Source organism: Gekko japonicus, unplaced genomic scaffold, assembly GCF_001447785.1.
Source record: "Gekko japonicus isolate JY-2015 unplaced genomic scaffold, Gekko_japonicus_V1.1 scaffold997, whole genome shotgun sequence".
Lineage (NCBI taxonomy): Eukaryota > Metazoa > Chordata > Lepidosauria > Squamata > Gekkonidae > Gekko > Gekko japonicus.
In genome coordinates, this window is record NW_015174303.1 from 356,963 (window position 1) to 380,427 (window position 23,465).

General features: G+C 50.4%; 1 protein-coding gene across 1 annotated transcript in view; it reads right to left on the reverse strand.

Annotated features, from left to right (window-relative positions):
* Positions 1–23,465, reverse strand: part of AJAP1 (adherens junctions associated protein 1) — a 94,797-nt gene that overhangs the window by 16,832 nt on the left and 54,500 nt on the right. The window contains exon 2 of the mRNA XM_015424120.1: positions 920–1,007. Coding sequence (XP_015279606.1) covers positions 920–1,007 — 88 coding nt within the window. The remainder of the gene's footprint in view (positions 1–919; positions 1,008–23,465) is intronic.

Sequence of the window (23,465 nt, forward strand, 5' to 3'; positions counted from 1 at the left end):
ATGGGGCTCGGCAGTGGAGCTGCAAGGCCGGCGGCGGCGGCCGGGACCGTTGGGGGCGGGGTGTGTGGCCTTATGACACACTTCCGGTGATGTCAGGGGGTGTGGCATATGCTAATGAGTTATGCTAATGAGTTCCCCTAGCTCTTTTTCTACGAAACGACCCCTGGGAGTAGTGTGATTAAATGCCCATACTCCATTCCAAAATTAGTTTTAGGAATTCCCCTAGTTATACCAGAAATTCTGAGAAGACTGGAAGTCACGACAGAGGAAAAGGATAAAATAATTAAAGGAATGGAATAAGGGAAAATCCTCTCAACTCTAGTACTGAATTAATTAATGACAGTCTCTTGTGGGATTTGCTGCTCATTGTGTTTGTTCTCTCTCTCTTGCATCTGAAAAGTAACCCAACGTCCTTTTTTTTGGTGTGTTTTGTATATTGTGTGTGCGTGCATGTCGCAGGGCTCTTTTTGTAGCAGGAACTCCTTTGCATATTAGGCCACACACCCCTAATGTAGCCAATCCTCCAAGAGCTTACAGAGCTCTTCTTACAGGAGCTACTGTAAGCTCTTGGAGGATTGGCTACATTAGGGGTGTGTCACTTAATATGCAAATAAGTACCTGCTACAAAAAGAGCCCCGGTGTGCCCATGCCTGGAAGTCATGGCAATCTCTAGTAACGCCTACTGGGGTATGGAGGACATTCAGAGAGGTGGCTTGATAGCCTGCCTCTGCCTACCGGCCCTGGTATTCCTTGGAGGTCTCCCATCCAAATAACTTCCAGGGTCGGCATTGCTTAGCTTTTGAGATCTGATGAGACCGGGCTTGCCTGGGCTATCCAGGTCAGGGCTTACCCAACATCCTTATTAACCATGGCACAATCCCTCCTCCCCAATACTGGCAACCCACACTCGGATCCTTACCAATTTTTTAAGACGAGCGTCGTTATCAGAGCAGCTATGACCATGATGAGAGAGACTGTGATGGTGATAATCTGATGGACGGCCAGACCTGTAGAGGAAATAAAAATAAAGGATGGAGATGCGTATTGGGAACAAAACAAATCCTGGGTATGCGGTGAGAGAACCAGCCTCGCCCACTGCTAGCCACTAGACCCACAAAGCGGAGTGAGATATCCCATCAGGGATTATCGGGCCAATATCCCACCAGGGTTCTGGTATCTACTGGCGATCCACAGAACTCTGACCTGCTGGTGGTCCGTGTGCCTTGCACTTTATGTTCCTTTAAAATCCATTGGGAATGCTCTCTAAAACACACCATCTAGGCGCTAAACCAGAAAAACAATGATGTGCAGAGGAGGCAGTCTCCGTGATTGCCCTGGAATCGCTTCTCCCTGAAGACTTTTTTTTTTAGGGATTCAGAACTGATTTATTTAGTGGCCCAGGATGGGGAAGAATAATGACCATGCTGTGTTACGTGCTCAGAGCCATTCCTATGGGGTGGCTGTATGCCCATGAAAATGAAGAAATCAATAGATTGTTGCCTCTGCTCATCAGCTAGGGTTGGTAGCCTCCAAGAGGCACCTGGAGACCTACTGCTGTTACAACTGATCTCCCGACAACCAAGATCAGTTCTCCTGGAGAAAATGGCTCCTTAGGAGGGTGGCCTCTATGGGATTATACCCTGCTGAGGCCCCTCCCCTCCCCATACCCCGCCCTCCCCAAGCTCCATCCCCAAAACGTCCAGGTATTTTCCCATTCAGAGCTGGCCACCCTATCATCAGCACAACAAATAGCTGCTGATCTTCCACGACTCTGACTAATCCCTTTAAAAACCCTTCCAACCCTGCTTTTCCATCTTTATGTCTTGTGGCACTGGATTATAGAAAGTAACTGTGCGTGGTGTGAAGAACTAAAAAAGGCAACAGGGTCAGTTAGACCCCAATCGAATAAAATGAAGGAGGATATGAAGCATCGCACGTCCAAGAGACTTGGGTCTAAAGGACCACCCAACAAGAAGAGAAGAGAAGAAGAAGAGATTGGATTTATACCCCACCCTTCACTTCCCGAAGGAGTCTCAGAGTGGTTTACAGTCTCCTTCCCCTTCCCACAACAGACACCCCGTGAGGTAGGTGGGGCTGAGAGAGCTCCTTTGAGGACTGACTGTGAGAGAACAGTTCTGAAATAACTTGTGACAGACCCAAGGTCACACCAGCAACTGCATGTGGAAGAGTGGGGAATCAAACCCGGTTCTCCCAGATTAGAGTCCGCGCTCCTAACCACTACACCTAATTTACCAACAGAATTAATCCCTTATATTGATACAGTTAAGGAAGATCTAGTATAATAATACCCCTTACTTCAATACAGAATAGTGCATACTGTTGTTATATGTTATATTAAATTGGAGTCATTGTCCCTAATAGATGATGGATCCCACTCCAGAAAGGCACTTTGTGCTACCCAGTTTACTTTTCTTTGGATATGTTTCCCAGAGGGAAAGTCTATTATTTTTCTTTGTTGGGCAGGTACTTCTTCTTTCAGTCATCAGAACATCAGTGGTGTTTTTCAAAGGTTCAGCATCTGGCTTTAACTGAAAATGCTCAGAAGGAATAAACTAGTCAAGCACATAATGGCAAAAGGAAGTTAAAACCCAAGAAAGAATAAGACATAACACACGAGGGATGGACTGCAAACCCACCACGGCACGGGTGAGGGTAGCCAGGTCCCTTCTGGCAGCCAGCGGGGGGATGGGGGTGGGCTTACTGGGAGTAGAATTTCAGCGACATGCTCACGTGACTTCCAGGGTGACCCAGAAGTGATGTCACACCATTGGGGCGACACTCTGGTTTTCGGGCAAAAACTTGATGGTAGAATTAGCTTCTACCATAGAGTTTTTGCCCCAAAACCAGGGGGCACTTCCAGGTCACGTTGGAGTCATGTAGGCATGTCACCAAAACGTTTTTTTGGGGGAGTAAGTTTCCCCCACTGGCCAGCAGATCAGCGGTGGAGAGGTACAGCCTTGCAGCAGGGGCCCCCCGCCTCCACCAGGGGGTCTGGCAACTCTCGCACAGGCTTGTGCGCACACACACACACACACACAAACACACAAGGAAATGCTTCTATTGAATGTTCTGATGGATCTGAACTGTAAGCCGCTTTGGGGGGCCCAGCTTGGCTGAACAGGGAATTAGATAAGCATATGGAGCAGAGGTCCATCGGTGGCTATTAGCCACAAGGTATAGACAGGGGCTCTGGGGCAAGTGATGCTCTGTCTTCTTGGTGCTTGGGGGGGGGTCAACAGTGGGAGGACTTCTAATGTCCTGGCCCCACTGGTGGACCTCCTGATGGCACCTGGTATTTCTGGCCACTGTGAGACACAGAGTGCTGGACTGGATGGGCCTTTGGCCTGATCCAACATTGGTGTCTCTTATGTTCTTATGTTCTAACAGTGGGGTATAAATCTAAATTGGAAGGCTGAGGCATGGAAGGTGTGAGGCAGCAAAATTATGGACAAGCAGGGAATGCCATTCATCGAACCCTAGCCCGAGGGCATCCTTGAAAACTGCTCCACATTCATGGGAGTAAAGTGAAGTCTACATCTCCAGTGCCTTGTTTTGGTGAGGGAAAAGTTCATTTCTCCCCATGCAAGCCCACCAGCCTTTCAGCAGATACAAAGTCGAGCCAGGTCCTTTCTTGGGGAGGGGGGAGCTGAAATTAGCACGCTAGCATAGAATTCATTTGCGTCTGTCTGGGGTTTGGTTCTCCTCAGTGGTTCTGTTTAAAATCACCCCCCCCAAACACAATCTGGCATTGAGATTAGGGTTGCCACCTCTTGGTTGGGAAATTCCTGGAGATTTGGGAGTGGAGCCTTGAGAGGGCAGGGTTTGGGGGGGGGGGAGGGAGCAACATATAATGCCATAGAGTCCACTTTCCAAATCAGCCAAATTTGGTCCAGGGAAACTAATCTCTGTAGTCTGAGGATCAGTTGTAATTCTAGGAGATCTCCAGGCCCCACCTTGAGGTTGGCAACTCCAATGAGGATCCTAGTAACAGGAAAGATGGAGGAAAACTCATCCCTTTCTCTCCATGCACCTGCTTTCAAGAAAGAATCTGCATGGTCTGTAAAACGGGGCCTCCTGTCCCTTCTCTGTCTGTTGGGAAGATCCCTTGGGTTAGGTAGGGCTACAGTCTCATGGAATGTTATGCAAATGCTATCCGTAACATTGCCTAAAACTAATCATGCTGACAGCAGGCACATCTGTGTCCTGACTCCAGCCTGCAGACCACTATTAGGCAAGAATCGTCTTATGACTTGTGTTGGGAGGGAACGATTTGGGGGGGGGGGGGGGGGGGAAGGGAGTGATGGGTTCCCTGAGTTCAATGTATGCACGAACCTTGCTTCTGAATCATCAGAAGTCCCAGGAATCTCTCAGGGCATCTCAGACTCTCAGACATGCCAACTTCTCTTCTTTTGATTCGTTTCCCCAGAGTTGAACCCAGGAACATTTTCAACCTGATGCGTGTGCCTGGAAGTTGCTAATCTAAACCCACAGTGATGGGGGGTGGGTATGGTTTGTGCCTCTAAAATATTTGGCAGGAGGCACCATGGGGCACACATGCTGAATACAAGATTTCCTGGATTTTAAACGCCCCGTCTCTTGCTACATGGATCTGAGTTTGTGGGGCTGGGAAGAACCTCTGCACGAGACCTTGGTCGCTTCTGTCAGTCTGAGCTGACAACACCAGTTTAGGAGGAGGAGGAGGAGACCCAACCTGCCCTTCACTCAGTGGCTCAGAGTGGCTTACAATATCCTTTCCCTTCCTCTCTCCACAACAGACAGGGTAGGTGGGGCTGAGAGTACTCTTGACAGAACAGCTCTGAGAAAACTTGTGACTGCCCCAAGGTCACACCAGCAGCTGTGTGTGGAGGAGTGGGGAATCAAACCCAATTCTCCCAGATTACAGTCCGTGCTGCTAACCACTACACCAAACTTGGTTCAATAGTCTGACTCGGTCTCAGGCATCTATTTCCAAAAGATGGGAGGTACGAGTGGGACATGCCACAAGGCTACAGAGATGTAGCTGGAGATGTGGCTGCCAACAGCTGATGGCTGTTGTGACAGGTCTCGACTTCTGAGGATAGATGGGAAACGCCTTCCAGCCTTCCACGTGCACCGCTCAGGCGAAGAAGTGTCATAATAGCAGCTATTGTGCTGCTTGCATCTTCCTTTGTCTTGCAGCAGTAGGGCAGCGTCAGCAACAGTCATTCACATTGATTAACTCCCATTCAGGTCTGTCAGTGATCTAACTTGTTCCGCTTAATGCAGGCAACTGTGGAAACATTGGTCCCGATGAACATTAAAGCTGCACTGAATCTTCCAGCACATTCAAAGCCAGCAATTTCGGCAGAGTAGGCTTTTTCCTCCCTGGAAGAGAGTACTGTGCGGATATTCATTGTGGTGTGACTCCGTTTGATACTGCTGCTACGCTTGTCCTCTATGATGCTTTGGTGAAATTGTTCTTCTGACTACTGCTTCTTCTTCCTTCTTGGTTTAGCCACGTCGCTGGTCCCATTCCATTAGGGCTGACAATCTCCAGGTAGGGCCTGGAGTTCTCCTGGAATGACAACCCGTGTTCCCTCTAAGCCGAGTTAGTGTGAGCTAGCTCACAGTTTTTTAGCCTCCGGCTCACACACTTTTTGTATTAGCTCAGGAAGGATGGCTCCAGAGCAGACTAAGGCCCCGGTCACACGGCAAAGTTGTCGCGGGAGAGGCACAGAAGGTGGGCGGATTATCCGGGTGCGATCACACCCCAACATCTGGGAAGTGGAGCGCACCCGTGGCTTACCACCGACAATGCAGATTTAAAAACTAGTACCTCCAAGGCAAACTTCAGAGGACAGTGGAAGACGGGAGGGCCTGGCGGGATCTGGTCCATGGGGTCGCGAAGAGTCGGACTCGACTGTGCGACTGAACAACAACCTCCAAGGTACTAGTAAACGTTTGCCACGGGCTGCCTCCAGACACCTATGGTGTGATCGCGCCGGCGCGCGGCATTCCCCTCCGGTCCCTCGTTTACCCGCTAGCGCCGAGGGAAGGACCTGTGCTGTGCCGCCGGCGCATCTGATCGCGTAATCAAGGATCAAACTGCACCGGGGCAATTAGCCACGCCTCCCCCCGCGATATCCGGCCCATGTGCCTGGGGCCTAATTTATGCAGAAGCCAAACCACTTGTTCACAGCTTTAGACTCAGCTTAGAGGGAGCATTGATTACCTCCAGACTAAAGAGATCAGGAGAACATGGCTACTTTGGAGAGTAAATGCTATGGTATTATATCCTGCTGAGGTCTCTCATACCCTGCCCTCCCTAGGCTCCACCCCAAAATTTCCAGGAATTTCCCAACCCAATGTTGGCTACTCTAATCAGAGCTCACTTCCTCATAACATTATAACAATACATAGTCAATGAGGGCAAGTGAGGGCAATTACAACCACGGGAGATGCAAAGGGAGAAGCAAATATCACTGCAACGTACCTACATCACAGAAAAAGCAAGCATTTTTTCCAGGAAAATGCCAAAAATGTCCTCCACCCCCTTCCAGGAGTACTTTAATTTGTATCTTTGCCGCTCCAAATGCAGCAAAGACAGAGAAAGAGAGGGGTTCTGGGACTTGAGCCACATTCTTTGTAGCCCGGCTGTTCATTCTAGCTTTCCTCCTTCATTCTTGATGCTGGTTGCGATTACTCCCTGGCAACAGAAATGCTGTAAGGGAACCCCAATGAAAAGTGGCAACTTTTTGGCAGTCCCTGAATAGGGCAGGCCTCCATCCAGCACCCTCCGACGCTCAAGCACAAGTCTGTAGTCTACGCCACCCTCCCAATTGTCTCGACGCACTTGGCCACGCTGCCTTGGCCCACTCATTCATCATGACTAATGAAACGGCTGGCAAAAAAACCCCACCTGCATGTGTGGCCACCCCTCCAATTCATGATCGGTTGGCTGTCCAGGGAGTGGGCCTGGCAAAAGACCCTTTGTGCAACTGCAAGAGATGCCAACTGAGGAGTGAAGTCGTAAGGAGTGTGTGAGTGTGTGTGTGTGGGCGGTTACATTGTGAAATCTTCCCCCATGCATCCCACAAAACCTTTGGCAGAGTTGCCAAATTCAGCTTGGGAAATTTCTTAAGATTGGGAGGGGGGGTGTTTCCTGAGAAGCGCAGAGTTTGGGGGGGGAGGGAACTCGGTGGGGGTGTGATGCCCGAGATTCCACCCTCCAAAGCTGCCGTGTCCTCTGGGGGAACTGGTCAATGTAGTGAGCAAATCAGTGGTAATTCTAGGAGAACGCCAGGCCCTTAGTACTAGGGATGCCAACCTCCAGGTGGGACCTGGGGATCCTCTGGAATTACACCTCATCTCCAGGCTACAGTTCCCCTGGGGAAAATGGATGCTTTGGAGGGTAGACACTATGGCACTGTACCCAGGGCCGGCTCCAGCTTATTTTGCACCCTAGGCAAGGATCCCTTCAGCCCCCCCCCCCCGGTGCGCTCACCAATTTTCAAAAATAAATGCCTTTTAGGAAGAATGAAAAACACAAATAATCAAGAAACTCCCAGAGTATGGGGCCGGGTGCAGTTTGGTGCCCCTAAGGGCCGTCCCGCTCTAGGCGATGTCCTAGTTCGCCTAGTGCGTGAGCCGGCCCTGACTGTACCCCACTGAGGTCCCCTGTCCTCCCCAGGCTTCATCACCAAATTCCCAGGCGTTCCCCAGCCTGGATCTGACAACCGTACCCCCCCTCCGGTGGCCAGGGGGACCTGGCAACCCTACCTCGCACTCAGAGCAGACAGGACTAGAAACTGGCATTCCGTCTGCACACACTTTGTGCCAACATAAATAAACGAAGCTCTATGCCAAATTCAGCCAAATGCTCCACCCAGGAACAGGTGGACACTGCAATCTGTATCTGATGCATCTAATATTGCGATAGACCTTTTTTTAAAAAAATGAAATCTAAAATTATCAGCTAATGAATTCTCCACCCAGTGGCATGTTTTTTCTCCCCTCAGCAGTATGTGGAATCATGAAATATATACATCTTGCGGTACCTTTGTCATTCATTCATTCATTCTCTGTATTTACAGATGTCTTTTGGCCACCCTGGCTCCCAAGATCCTTTGCGATAAAAACAAACAAAAGCCATTGACAGTTTTCAGAAATCCAGTCTAATAAAAGCAAAAGTAAGACAAGCAAAAAAAAACAAAAAACCAGTATTGGGAAAAAAGTGTTGGAAGAAGAAATCAATAAGTTCCTAGCCCTTATTACATGCTTGAAAATAGGCAGGCGATTCATGCTACAGTTTCGGAAGGCAGAGCAGCTTCTGAAGAAGAACCCCAGCAGTCTTGCAAGGGAGAGACTTTGAGGCCTTCCTCCTCCCTTTCCTGCAACTAGCAAAACCAAACCATGGAAGCAATCCTCTGCAGGTCTAACTGGGAAGCCAGGCCCACTTTAGCGAACGGGGCTAACTCCCTGGAAAGTGTTCTTCGGACTGCAACCTACATTGTGCAATTAGAAAAGCTGCCGGATAAATTTTGCAAGACAAGAGCAGAAATACAGAGTGGCCGAGCGCCAGTTTTTCTGAAAAATTGCATGAAATACTCACAGCCTGACAATAATAATTGCATGTCATAAGCAAAGAGGGGGGGAAATACCGGAGAGCCCGGAAAATGTCAACAAACTGAGTTGCTTTTTCGGAAGAGGCCATGGGTTCTTCTGCCGAGACACACTCTTTAAGTATCAATCAAAGGCTCGGGGAGACGGACACTGACAATCTCATCTAATGAAGCCAAGGTCACCTTTGTCAGCTTGATTCACTAAGACGGCAGCTGCCGAGCTCCCCGGGTAATGATAGACTGCAACCCAGTCTTTATTTTCTCTCTCTCCTTCAGGTTGTTTTGTTAGCTCAGAAAGACCGGAGGAAATCAATCGGAGCTGCGAGGATGCTGCCAGGTAGAGACCCAACCCCTGCTAGGAAGAGGCATCGGGGAATATAATAGCAGAAGACGATAGAAAGAGCAGAACTGCTTACTGGAGAAACCGCCACGACCAGGGGGGCGGCCAACTCGAGATGCTGCCAAGTTTGGAAGTAGGAGCTTTGGCAGCTTCAGTACAAAGTGAGTTTTACAGCTCCAAATTCTTCCCTTGCTCAGGTTGTGTATCCAAGCCACAGAAGAGCTCCCCACTCCTTCCTAGAGTTGCCAATCTCCAGGTGGGAGCTGGAGATCTCCTGGAAATACAGCTGATCTCTAGATGATGCAGATCGGTTACCCTGGAGAAAACAACCGCTTTGGAGAAAGAAGAGAAGAAGAGAGGAGAAGAGGAGATTGGATTGATACCCCGCCCTTCTCTTGGAGACTCAGAGCAGTTTACAATCTCCTTCCCTTCCTCTCCCTGCAACAGACACTCTGTGAGGTAGGTGGGGCTGAGAGACCTCTTTCAAGAACTGCTTTTGAGGGAACAGCTCTGAGAGAACTGTGGCTTGCCCAAGGTTGCCCAGCAGCTGCATGTGGAGGAGTGGGGAATCAAACCCGGTTCTCCCAGATCAGAGTCTGCGCTCCTAACCACTACACCAAGCCGGCTCTATGACATCCTACCCCACTGAACTCCCTCCCCTCTTGCAAACTCTGTCCCTCCCCAGGCTCCACCCCCAAATCTCCTGGAATCTCCTGGAATTTCCCAACCCAGAGTTGGCATCCTGCTCCTTCTCCCTCCACACACACACCCTTACTTGCTGCAGGTTCTGACAGTGCAGCTGCCATACTGACCCTTGGTCCTTCAAGGTCAATATTGTCTATCTGATGGGTAGGAGCTCTCCAAGGTCTCAAGCCGAGGTCTTTTGTGTCACCTGAACCTTGTAACCAGAGACGCCTGGAATTGAACACGGGGCCTCCTGCATGCAAAGCAGAAGCTCTGCCACTGAGCCACACCCTCCTTACTTCTCCTTGGCCTCACGTTTCCTAGCAGACAGAGGAGGAGAAGGAATGAGGAATTACTCACTCTCTCTTTGAGGAGCTTTGGATGGAAAGGCAATCTGAAAACATGTAAAGCCAGTGATGTCCTGAGCTCAGCCTTGGACTCCAAACTCCAGTGTTTGAGATCCCTGCCAACGCTAGGAAAGGTGTGGAACAGTGATCCCCCAGACTGAACGAGGATCAAAGAGAGATGTGGGATCCGCCACTATGAGATGTGGTGAGGATCTCTGGGGTTTTTTTGGGGGGTGTGCTTGCTCCCCCAAAGCAAATTCCTGTCCAAGCCCAAAGCAGGGAGAACATCTCTATTGCTGAGTGACCCCCCCCCCCAAAAAAAACAGCATCCCAGCTGGGTGGTGTTTTTTTCTTCTTCCCCATTTGCTTCTAGGCCACTTGCCAAAATGTGGGGATAGTTGCCAAACTTTTTTTTTTGAGCAACAGCATCCGTTGCAGCAGCAGCAGCTGGCTCTTGACTGGGCCCGGGCTTCCTTTCCGTTTCTCCATGCCAAAAGGCCTCGCCTGAGTCCTCCCTGTAGGGTTGCCAGGTCTGGGTTGGGAAATACCTGGAGACTTTGGGGGTGGATCCGGGAGAGGGTGGGGTTTGGGGAGGGGAGGGGAGGGGCCTCAGCAGGGTACAACGCCATAGAGTCCACCCTTCAAAGCAGCCATTTTCTCCAGGGGAGCTGATCTCTGTCAGCTGGAGATCAGTTGTAAAAGCGGGAGGTCTCCAGGGCCCACCTGGAGGCTGGCAACCTTACCTTCTTGCAAACTTCTTTGCCGTCTTGAGGTGGCTACTGTTGGAAACAGGGAGCTGTGCTCGGTTGCTGATACAGCGCCCCGACATAAACTGGGGTGCCTGCTCTTCATTAAGGTCTTTCTGTAGCATCCTGCCAGTCCTTCCTTCCCCTCTCCCCCCCCCCCCCCCACCCCACTGTGCTTCTGAAACCACGCTGGCGTTTTTACAGCTCCACACTTTGGATTTTTACTACCCTAATTGAACATCATGCCCGCACAGCCAGCCAGATCGACAACTGCTCATAAAACCCTCAATTTGTTTCCAAATCCGAAGGGGGGAACGACACATTCTGTCTCCATCTTGAGTCTTTTAAAGTTTGGCCACTTCTCCAAAGCAACCTGGAGCCAACAGGGCACAATATGCAGCACGGAAGATAGGGGGGGGATTCAAGAGGAGGACCCAGAAGCTCCACTTCACCCCCTTCAAAGGTCTCCACTCTCAGCTGCTTCTCTCCAGTCTAGAGTTGCCAACCTCCAGATGGTGGCTGGAGACCTCCTGCTATTACAACTGACCTCCAGGCAACAGAGATGAGTTCACCTGGAGAAAATGGCCACTTTGGAAGGTGGAAGGTGGACTCTATGGCATTCTGCCCCATATATCCCCAAACCACACCCTCCTCAGGCTCCGCCCACAAAGTCTCCAGGTATTTCCAAAACCACAGCTGGCAACCCTACCCCAGGCCAAGATCCAAAGCTCCTCCACGTCAGCGACACTAAAAGTACCCAGCACGCAAAGAAGCGGTTCTGAATGTGCCCAGAAGAGGCTTTTTTATTAACAGAAACTCAAAGGAACATTACTAACATACTAACAGAGAACTTCATGTGACCGGATTAAAAAAAAGAAGTTTGACAACACACAGAAGAAGCCCAAGAAGATTAATTGGACATTACTAACAGTTTAATTTACCAGTTTATATATCACTCAGCTTTCTCTTTCCCCCACTGTCTACCCTTCCCATTTCTTCTTTTAAGCGAAATTCCTCCCCATTTGAGGAGAGGTAATAAAACCTTTATTAAAAAAAAAAAAAAAACTTGTGTTTCCAGTCGATCTGTAACTTGAGCCATGAGGAGATGTGGATGAGGAGGACTCCAACAGACGGAGGTTTAAAGGGACTGTCTCCTTCTCAACATTTCTCAGATTTCTCTTTTGAGCCAGTAGTGGTTTAGGAATGAATGTATTGGACTAGGATCAGCAAGACCCAGGTGCAAATCCCCATTCTGCCATGAAACTCTCTGGATGATCTTGGACCAGCCATTCATTCACTCTCTGCCTCCCAGACTAATCAACCTCACAGGGTTGTTTTGAGGATTAAACACGGAAGTGGAATCATGCATGCCAACCAGAACTCCTTGGGCAAAGGTCAGGATAAAACTGTACTTACGGCCAGTGTGTTTCCTCTAAGATGAGTTAGTGTGAGCTAGCCAACAGTTTTTTAGCCTCCGACTCACACATTTTTGTCTTAGCTTAGGAAGGATGGCTCCAGAGCAAACTAATGTATGCAGGAGCCAAATCGCTCGCTCACAACTTTAATGCCAGTAGCTCACAAAGTAGAATTTTTGCTCACAAGACTCCACAGCTTAGAGGGAGCATTGTTTATGACAGACAAAGTTGCAAAGAAGAAGCAGTGCAAAACAGGATTCTGCTGTACACAAATGCACAGGAAGCTGCCTTATACTGAATCTGACCGTTGCTCCATCAAGGTCAGTATTGTCTACTCAGACTGGCAGCAGCTCTCCAGGGTCTCAGGAAGAGGTCTTTCCCATCACCTACTGCCTGATCCTGGGGATGCTGGGGGTTGAACCTGGGACCTTCTGCATACAATGCAGAGTCTCTTCCACTGAGCTACAGCTCCTCCTCTATTGCCAGCCATAGGAGAACTCCTGGTATATGTCCTTGCTGTCCTCAGGGACTTGTGGGAATGGGAATGCTGGTACTCATCCACTCCCATGACCAATATAACACAAGTGTCTCTGGGACCAGTTCACATACTAGGCAACAGCAAGCCCAGGTTTGCCACTCATTAATGAACCACAGCCAACTCCCAGGCATCGACAAGAAGACTTCTACAGTAAACATATTTGCAAATATGGTTGTCCCATGCATGGCTTATATTTTAGGCATCCGCTTGAACAAATGAAAGGAGTTAAGTGGCCCACAGGTGCCGCAAAAATCTGCTGTGCTCCAAACCAGGTCTGAGAATCACATACCTGCCAACATTTCACAGGTGTGCATTCTTGTGTGGGTTCTCACATTGAGGACCACGTACCTTCTACCCAGGGCTGAAAACTTCTTCTCCACCTGCTTTAGATTGTGTGCCAATTCAAAGGTCATTTCCTGCCAGGGGGAGACACTTGTTGCCGATTCCACATTCTCAGTGCAGAACACCATTTCAGAGAGCTCTATGGTCCACAGTCCAAAGGGGAAATCAGAGGAAAAAGTCCCAGTGGGGACAATAATTTATGCCCATGGAAACTAGAGTTGCCAACAGGCCGGGAATAAAATGTTCTGTCCCTTTAACAGAGGCTTGATATGTGGAAATGGAAATGTGAAGCATTTCAAGGCATGGAAGTAAATAATTCACCTGGTAAATAGCATCCCATTTAAAAGTCCTCTATGAAAGAACTTTTTCTGCTTCTTCAGGTCTATTAGCTACCCTGTGGATTCAATTTTGCATATTCTTGGTCATCCACAGCCATTCCCTTATTTGTTTCTGTAGCTAAAACAATAGACCAAAAATGCCCTCCTCCAACAACAACAACAACAACAACAACAACAACAACCCCTTTAAATAGTTTCAGGTAGGTAGCCAATGCTCCCGCTAAGCTGTGGAGTCTTGTGAGCAAAAATTCTACTTTGTGAGCTACTGGCATTAAAGCTGTGAGTGAGCGATTTGGCTCCTGCATACATTAGTTTGCTCTGGAGCCATCCTTCCTGAGCTAAGACAAAAATCGGTGAGCTGGAGGCGAAAAAACTGTGAGCTAGCTCACACTAACTCAGCTTAGAGGGAACCCTGGCATGTTGGTTTACAGTAGAACAGCTGGATTTGAGTCCAGGAGAACCTTTAGGGTTGCCAGGTTGGGGGTGGGAAATAACTGGATATTTGGGGGTGGAGCCTGAGCAGGGTGGGGTCGAAGGAGGGGAGGGACTCCAATGGAATACAATGCCATACAGTCCACCTTCCAAAGCAGCTATTTTCTCCAGAGGAACTGATCTCTGTCACCTAGAATCATAGAACCACAGAGTTGGAAGGGGCTAGACAGGCCACCTAGTCCAACCCCCTGCTCAGTGCAGGATCAGCCTAGAGCATCCTTAACAAGTGTTTGTCCAGCTGCTGCTTTAAGATCAGTTGTAATCCCAGGAGATCTCAAGCCACTACCTGGAGGTTGGCAACCCTACTTAGAGACCGACAAGATTTTGGGGTATAAGCTTTCAAGAGTTAAAGCTCTACTGGACTCAAATCTGGCCCTGAAGGAGGAGGAGGAGGAGGAGACTGGATTTATACCCGCCCTTCACTACCTGAAGGACTCTCCCGAGAACTGCCCTTGAGACAACAGCTCTGAAAGAACTTGTGACTGACCCAAGGTCATGCCAGTGGCTGCATGTGGAGGAGTGGGGAATCAGACTCAGTTCTTCCAGATTAGAGTCCACGCTAATGCCTCCAAAGCTGCTGTCTTCTCCAGGGGATCATAGAACCATAGGAATAAAGGTATAGATAGGGGCTCTGGGGCAAGTGATGCTCTGTCTTCTTGGTGCTTGGGGGGGGGGTCAACAGTGGGAGGGCTTCTAATGTCCTGGCCCCACTGGTGGACCTCCTGATGGCACTGGTATTTCTGGCCACTGTGTGACACAGAGTGTTGGACTGGATGGGCCTTTGGCCTGATCCAACATTGGCGTCTCTTATGTTCTTATGTAGGAAGGGACCTCCAGAGTCATCTAGGCCAACCCCCTGCACAGTGCAGGACATTCACAAATATCTTCCCCCTACACACACTCAGTGACCCCTGCTCCATGCTCAGAAGATGACAAATAAAAAACAGCAGCAACCTTCCAGGATCCCTAGCCAAACTGGCCTGGAGAAGAATTGCTTCCAGACCCCAAAGTGGCGATCTCTGTTGTCTGGACAGGAATTCCTAGAGATCTTCAGGCCCCCCTAGAGTTGCCAGGTCTGGGTTGGAAAATACCTGGAGACTTTGGGGGTGGAGCCAGGAAAGGGCGGGGACTGTGGAGGGGAGGGGCCTTTGCATGGTCTAGTGTCATGGAGTCCACCTAGGCTTCCCAAGTCCCCCCCAAGGGGGCGGGGAAACCCCCGCCCGAGAGGCCCATTCCCCGCGATGAGAGCAATTCCCCGGGCTTTACCTCGCCCCTCAACTTCCCATGTATTTCCCAACGTGGAGCTGGCAACCCTATGAAATCCTGAGATAGGCTGCGAGTGGGGTTGCCAACTCTGGGTCTGGAAATTCCTGAAGATTTGTGGTAGAGCCTGAGGAAGGCAGGGTTTGGGGATTTGGAGGACAAGTTATGGGCATCACCGCAAAAGGGCTGCACAGGTAGTCCCAAAGTGGTTGCCTGTAGGGTTTGTAAAGCCTGTGGAAGGTGGGGTTTGAGGAGGAGAGGGCTCTCAGCAGCCATTTTCTCCAGGGGAGCTGATCTGTGTTGCCTGGAGATCAGTTGTAATCCCCAGGAGATCTCCAGCCACCACCTGGACATTGTAAAGCAAAACAGCTGTGACATGATCACGAAACCTTGTTAGAGACAAATATGTCTTCTTTACCAAAAATACAAAAGGGGTAAGAAAAAATACAAAAGGCGTAAGGTCTCATCTGACGAAACCTTGAGTGAAATGGTCCATTGAGCACTGTATGTCAGCAAGAAAAACCTGAGACCAATTTACTTCAAAGAAAAGACCTTTCTGATTTGTTGTTCACTGGATAATTCTGAGTTCAGCCTGTCCCGTGACCTCTCATCCTTGACCACCTGGACACTGGCAACCCTAAGGTGACCCGAACTTAGTTTCCAGGCAGTTTGAAAACGGGAGAGCCTTTAGGGGATGCCATTTAGTTATGCATTAGGTTGAATTATGGACGTCTTTGCAGAAGATAAAGAATGGGGGGGGGGAGTTTCCCAGGACATTTAAGGTTAATAGCAGTTAACGCCTTGCAAGCCACCTCAATTTGCAAGAGCTGAAACGTTCAGCAAACAGTTTCACACATTTGAGAACGAGCTGTCATAGCACCCATCAGAGGAGGTTGCAACAACCTCTTCGGTTTCCGCACAGGATGTTTCCCATCCAGGCTCTCAAGGGAAACTGAGTAGCTTTGAAGGATGCCCCTCTGAAAAAGGTCTGAAGGCTTTTTAGAGAACATAAAAGCAAATCGAAAGCTCGGATCCTCCACTCTGTATGCCTTTCTTCATCTGTGTTTATCAGCACTCCTCTGCTGTACGGCCTTTTCCTAGGACATTAAATGCTTTCTGGCTGACTGAGAGAGGCTGCTCTTACAAGAATGGTAGTTCCCAGCACCAAAAACATACATTCAGCAACACAGAACCACAGAACGACCTCTTCCATGGAAAAGGGTGCCGCACGACCTGAAGCAAGGCCGAGGCGCCAAGCCCAAGCTGGTTGTAGGGTTTCCACATCCCAGTTGGGAAATTCCTGAAGATTTGGGGGTGGAGCCTGGGGAGGGTGTGGTTTGGGAGGGGAAGGGCCTCAGTGGAGTATAATGCCATACGCAGAAACACGTGGGTCCCGGTCACACGAAAGGTTTTGGGCCGCGAGAGGGACGGATCGGGGGCGGAGCAAATGGGCGCGATCCCACCGCAACATCTGGGAAATGTTGCGCACCCGTCCCCGATCCGGCCCTTCAGGCTGAAAAGCCGCATCTAAAATAAACCACCTACAGAGGTGGACTTACCAGCACGGCCGCATCAAGCGCAGCCGTCGGATTGCCAGCGCATCCTTCTGCCGGCGCATCCAATACCACTGGCCGAACTGCGCATGCTCACACATGCGCAGTTCGGCAGCCTCCGTCTCCATCTCATCGCTTTCTCCCCGGTCTTCCCGGCATCTGATCGTGCCAGGGAGCAACTGCGCAGCGGCTCACGGGATCTGTATGATCCCGCCGCCGTGTGGCAGGGACCGTGGTATGTATTTTACTGTATTCCATTATTATTTACATCGAAAGCCGTCTTGAGTTCCTATAAGGTAGTGAGGTGGCTAATAAAGGTTTTAATAACAACAACGACAATGACAACAACCACAACGATGATGAAGATAATGGAGTCCACCCTCTGAAGCAGCCATTTTCTCCTGGGAAAGTGGTCTCTGTCATCTGGAGATCTGATCAGTTGTAATTTTGGGAGATCTCCGAGCCCTGTCTGGAGGTTGGAGAGTTGTCAGGTTGCCCCAATCACTGGGGGAGGGGAGGGTTGCCAGCTCCAGGTTGGGAAACTCCTGGGGTGGCACCTGGGGAGTGCACAGGCATCTGTGAGGAACAATGCCATAGAGTCCACCCTCCAGAGCATCCATCTTCTCCAGGGGAACCAGGCCTGTAGCAAGGACTTTTTTTAATTTGGGGGGCCTTTAAATAAGTCAGGGGGGCACTCTGCACACACACACCCCAAGGGAGCGCCTGGCCTTGATAGGAAGTCAGGGGGCCTTGGCGGTAAGTCAGGGGGCTGGGCCCCAAGATGCCTCACTGTAGCTACGGGTCTGAGTGGAACCGATCTGCGTAGTCAGGAGATGAACTGTAATTCTGGGAGATTCCCAGGCCCCACCTGGAGGCTGGCATCCCTAGGACGTTGGCAATTCTAGTTGGTTACCAAAGGCTGTGTTGTTCTAGTAATCCCCCCCCCCCATATACTGAAAATGTCTTTGCTGGTATTCCTTCTTTAGGACATTTTTATCCTGTCTTTCCACCAAGAAGGGCATGTCTCTGCTTTCTTCCATACTTTCCACTAAGGGAGAATGACAGGACCAACGTCACCCAGTGAGTTTCATGGCAAAGGGGAGTTTGAGCCAGGTGTCTCTGGTTCTAGTCTGACATTGCAAAGACTACACCACACTGGCTGCCCAGTGGGAAAACAGCATTTGACGATAACACACCACATTCTACAGGCCAATATGGCCCCATGTCATATAGTGATCTTGTTTTCTTACCCATACTCTAATGGAATTCTAACTTCGGACAAATGGAAGGTGTTGTAGGGTTGCCAATCTCCAGGTGGAGCCCGGAGATCTCCTGGGATTATGGCTGATCTCCAGACCACGGAGCTTAATTCCTTAGGAGACAATAGCTGATTCAGAAGGTGGACTCTTTGGCATTATACCTTACTGAGGTCCCTCCCCCTCCCCACGCCCCTCCCTTTCCAGGGTCCACCCCCAGATCTCCACAAATTTCCCTATCCAGAGTGGGCAATCCTGTGTATGAACCGGTAGAACACAACGGACACAATTACTTTTGAGGAAAACATGAAATGTGGAGGGGTACAGGCTTGCCTATATGTATTTATGATGATCCATACGCCTCTGAGAACCCACGTTACCCTAACTTTGCGGAACGTATTTCATGTGCCAAGTCCCATTCGGCCCCTACCTCCCTATGTAGGGTGGCCAACCTTCAGGTGGGGGCCTGGTGATCTCCCACTAGAGAACATAAGAAGAGAACATAAGAGACGCCAATGTTGGGTCAGGCCAATGGCCCATCCAGTCCAACACTGTCACACAGTGGCCAAAAATACCAGGTGCCATCAGGAGGTCCACCAGTGGGGCCAGGACATTAGAAGCCCTCCCACTGTTGACCCCCCCCCCAAGCACCAAGAAGACAGAGCATCACTTGCCCCAGAGTCCCTATCTATACCTTGTGGCTAATAGCCACTGATGGACCTCTGCTCCATATGCTAGGGTTCCCAGGTCCCTTTGTCACTCTGGCAGGGAGATTTGGGGGTGTTCCAGGGGTGGGTGGGGACACAGCCTGATGTCCCCAACACGATATCACCCACAAGCAATGTTCCCTCTAAGCTGTGGAATCCTGTGAGCAAAAATTCTACCTTGTGAGCTCCTGGCGTCAAAGTTGTGAGCGAGCGATTTGGCTGCTGCACAAATCAGTTTGCTCTGGAGCCCTCCTTCCTGAGCCAAGACAAACATGAGTGAGCCAGAGGCTAAAAAATTGTGAGCTGGCTCGCACTAACTCAGCTTAGAGGGAACACTGCCCACAAGCGAAGTCATTGCATCGGGGATGTCATGCGGTGACGTCCCTGTTTAGGGGCAGGGTTTTCCCCACCGGCCAGCTGGTCCGGGGTGGGGAGAAGCCCCTGAAATCAGGGAACCCCTGCCCGGATCTGGGAACTGGCAAGCCTATCTCCCTCTATTACAACTGATCTCCAGAAAACCAACATCAGTTCCCCTGGAGAAAATGGCTGCTTGTGGAGGGCGGACTTTCTGGCATCATAGCCTGCTGAGGCCCCTCCCCTCCCCAAACCCCGCCCTCCCCAGGCTCCAGCCCCCAAATCTCCAGGTAGTTCCCAACCCAGGGCTGGCAACCCCATCCCTATGCCAGCGCCAACTTCCCCCCCTTTACCAGGCTGCACTCAGAAATTATTTTTGCAGGTCACCGATCCTGAAAGCCAGGCATTCAGCAGAGGCCTTTCGCTTCTGCTAAGGGACACTCAAAAGTAGACTCGTTTTCTGCCGTTCCAAAAAGTCTGCCTAGAAGTAGGCAGATCGGGAGGACGAAAGTGTGGCCGCATTTTCAAAGAAGGAAAGTGGCTTGCGGTTTCCGTCGGTTTTGGCAATGTGGCTTTCCCACGGCTGGCATGGGCTCAGCTCACCCAGCGACCAGCACAGCAGGACTCCGGACAGGTCAACCTCTCTGCTCGACCGCCAGCTTTAATCTCAGGGAGACTGAGAGTTGGATAATTCCAATGGAGCATGTCTTCTCCACTCCCTAAATAACTGCATCCCTGGGTGGGCATAAACATGGGAAATGTGATGCTGGAATGGCCATTTAGCATTCCAGACAAGACTGAGTGCAACCACAAGGCACTGCTCCAAAAAGGTTTGGCAGAGCACCGAATAAATGCATTCCAGAGTAGATTGTGGAATCTGGTTCCCTCAATCCAGAGCATGTGCCAGAGCCTCACATGTAGGCTTGCCAAGTCCCCCCGGGGGGTGGGGAAACCCCCGCCCTAGAGGCCCGTTCCCCACTGCCGGCAGATCGGGCCCCAGGGGGAACCCCACCCCGACGTGCACATCACCCGGAAGTGACGCAGCCACGCCGGGCACGCTGGGGGTGGGGCCACGGTCATCCAAGGGAAAATGCTATGGTTCTGAGTGATGAGGATGCGTGCGCGCTCCAGTCGCCAGCCAGGAGTCCCCCGCTGCGGCGAAGATCGCACTTGGCAACCCTACTCACATGACTTTTTAACCCTGCTAGCACCCCTCTCAGTCTTTCAGCCCCCTTTTCCCATACAGCCCCAACACTGTAGGTTTTTTCATCCTCTCACTGTTTCTTTGTTTTGGATCCTCAGCAGCACGGAGAGGGTTAAAAGAGGTCCCATAGGCAGACCATTTCCCAGACTGATTGGGGTGAAGATGCAATGTCTCTAGACAGAGGTAGGCTCTGCCAGACTGCAGTCTTGGGGGACTAGGCATTGTAGAGACCTAAATACAATCTAGGGGTGCCAACTTGCAGGTGGGGCTTGGAGTTATCCCAGGATTACAAATCTCCAGACTACAGAGGTCAGTTGCCCTGGAAAAATGGCAACTTTGGAGGGTGGACTCTTTGGCATCACATCCCTGCTGAGCTCTCTCCCCCCACTCCAAGTCCAGGCGTCATCCCCAAATCTCCAGGAATTCCCCAACCTGGAGTTGGTAACCCTAATATAAACAGCGCTTGCTGAGAAATGGCCAGCAGTTGAAACACTTGCCCTTTTCTCATCATTAGCTAAACCACAGTTTCAGACCCTGGCTTGAGGGCCCCTGACTAACCCCAGGGAGCAGCCCCGTAGCTAAGGACTTTTTAGGGAGGGGGCCTTGGGGGGCGCTTGCTAATCCAAAGTTTCCAGGGCAAGGGCTGCAGCAGCCACAGCCTCCGAGTCCAGCTCCCCCCCCCCAGGAGCCCCAGTGCCTCTTCCCGCGGCACAGCACCAGGGACAGCCTCTGAAATCACTGTCCTTGTCCTCCCTGCCAACAGGCTGGCAGGCAATCAGGGGGAGTTGGGGTAGGGGAGCTGAGGATCAGCAAGGGGGCCCATAAAAACTGCTAGGGGGCCAGGCCCCGCGGGCCCCGCGTTAGCTACGGGCCTGCCAGGGAGTGGAGTAGCCTGCATTCAGACAATGACATTAACCATGGTTTAACCAAATAATGTTTTTGTGTGATGTCTGAACTGATCGAATCAGTACAGCCCCCCCCCCAGTGCCAAAGAAGACCAACAATGGAGCAATTTTTCTCAGGCCGGTTTGGTCAGGGATCCTGGAGGTTTTTTGTCACCTTCTGGGCATGGAACAGTGGTCACTGTGGGTGTGGAGGGGGAGGTATTTGTGCATTTCCTGTCTTGTGTGGGGGTTGGACTAGATGACCCTGGAGGTCCCTTCCAACTCTATGATTCTATGACTCTACGAGTGTCACCCTAAGCAGGGGTATGCTCTTCCAAAACCATTGACTTTGGTGGACTTAGAAGGGTGTAACGGCGCTTAGGATGGTACTGCAAATATCCCTGTGTATACCAAAGGTGCTGGAGGAAAGTTTTATGGATACCATGGAGCGCTGAAAAGGGGAAAAAGAAAAGAAAAGTGGGTTCTAGATCAAATCAAGCCTGGACTTGCCCCAGAAGCTAAAATGATCAAACTGAGCCTATCGTAGAAGAAGAAGAAGAGATTGGATTTATAGCCCGCCCTTCACTACCCAAAGGTGTCTCAGAGCGGCTTACAACCTCTTTTCCCTTCCCCTCCCCACAACAGACACCCTGTGAGGTAGGTGGGGCTGGGAGAGCTCTTGACAGAAACTGCTCTTTTTCAAGAACAGCTGTGCCAGAACTACGGCTTGCCCAAGGTCATCCAGCCAGGTGCAAGTGGAGGAGTGGGGGAATCAATCCCGGTTCTCCCAGATTAGAGTCCGTACTCCTAACCGCCACACGAAACTGGCTCTCACACCAAACTGGTACCATGGTCACCATGGTCACATGATGAGAAGACAAGAGTTACTGGGAAAGACAATAATGCTAGGAACAGTCGACGGCAGCAGGAAAAGAGCAAGACCCAACGTGAGATGGATGGGCTCACTCGAGGAGGCCACCCACGGCCCTCAGTTTGCAAGACCTGAGCAAGGCTCATAATGGTAGGACGTTTTGGAGGACATCCACAGGATCACCACAAGTGAGAAGTGAATGGACAGCACTTGACACAGAAAGCTAGCCCACCAAGAAGAAGACTAGGCCTGTTTTACTAGCTTGCTGCATGCAGAGAGTTTAGCATTGCGAGTATCCAAGTGGTGGCTGGAGACCTCCTGCGATTACAGCTGATCGCCAGGTGACGGAGATCAGTTCCTCTGGAGAAAATGGTCGCTTCGGAAGGTGGACTCTATGGCCTTATACCCCATTGAAGTCCCTCTCCTCCCCAAACCCTGCAAGGGTATTTTTGGGCAGGAACGCACAGCAATGGAGTTCCGGCTGGCTTCCGAGTTGGCCATGCCCACGCCTACAGCCAAAACCTCTGTGCATACGTGGCTACAGAGGGAAGGCCTGGAGAATGACACACACACACCCCAGTGACTCTGAGGCGGACAGGCCAGGGGGCCCCCTGAAAGGATTGGGGAGGCATTTAAATGCCTCCCTGTGCCTTCCTTCCCCTCCAAGGGCTGGCTTGCTCGGGCTCCCCACAGCCGCAGGGTACCCGGGCAAGCCAAGGGAATGCACGGAGGTGTGGCCTAACATGCTAATGCGTTTCTGCTGTTGGGTGTGGCCTATTATGCTAATGATTTTCGCTGACCTTTTCCTACAAAAAAAAGCCGTGAACCCGAACTTCATCAGGCTCCACCCCTCAAAAGTGACATTCCTTTCCCCCCATAGAGTAACACTGAACAATGTGCCTTCTCACTTGCAGTTTGAAGCAGTGAAAGCCAGGAATTTCTCTGCCATGTTTTTGCACGGTATTTAGGACAACCCACAGAAGCCACAGATATGGATGCCAGAATGGCCCAGGACATGTGCAGCTTTACTTCTGCAGATATTTCTGCTGTACTAAAAACCCACATTGTGTGTTGCCCCAAATGAGGACAGACAAAATGGTGAACAAAGCATTTCTCAAATGGCTGTTTTACATGTTATTTAGCATGCAGATGTAATTGTGCATTGTCTCCCTTTTAAATGTCAAGAGATTTAGGGTTCATTACACACAATTCCCCATTCAAAGTCCGACTATTACCGGTCAGTTGTCATCTGGAGTAATAGGCTTAATTGCACAAAAACTGGTCATGTTTCCTCCCCTTCTCCGTAATCGTTGCCCGGAAACATACTGTTATGTTCAGGACACTTACCCACCATTTGGAATATGCAACTCTCACTCCTGGAAATGTAAATGATGGACATTTGCAGCACTCTTATTCGCTAACACAGAGATCCTGCCTTTCTCTTGAAAAGCTCAAACGCAGAAAGGAAGTCTGGGAGTTTTCACTGTGGAAATGAGATGACTAAGGGGGG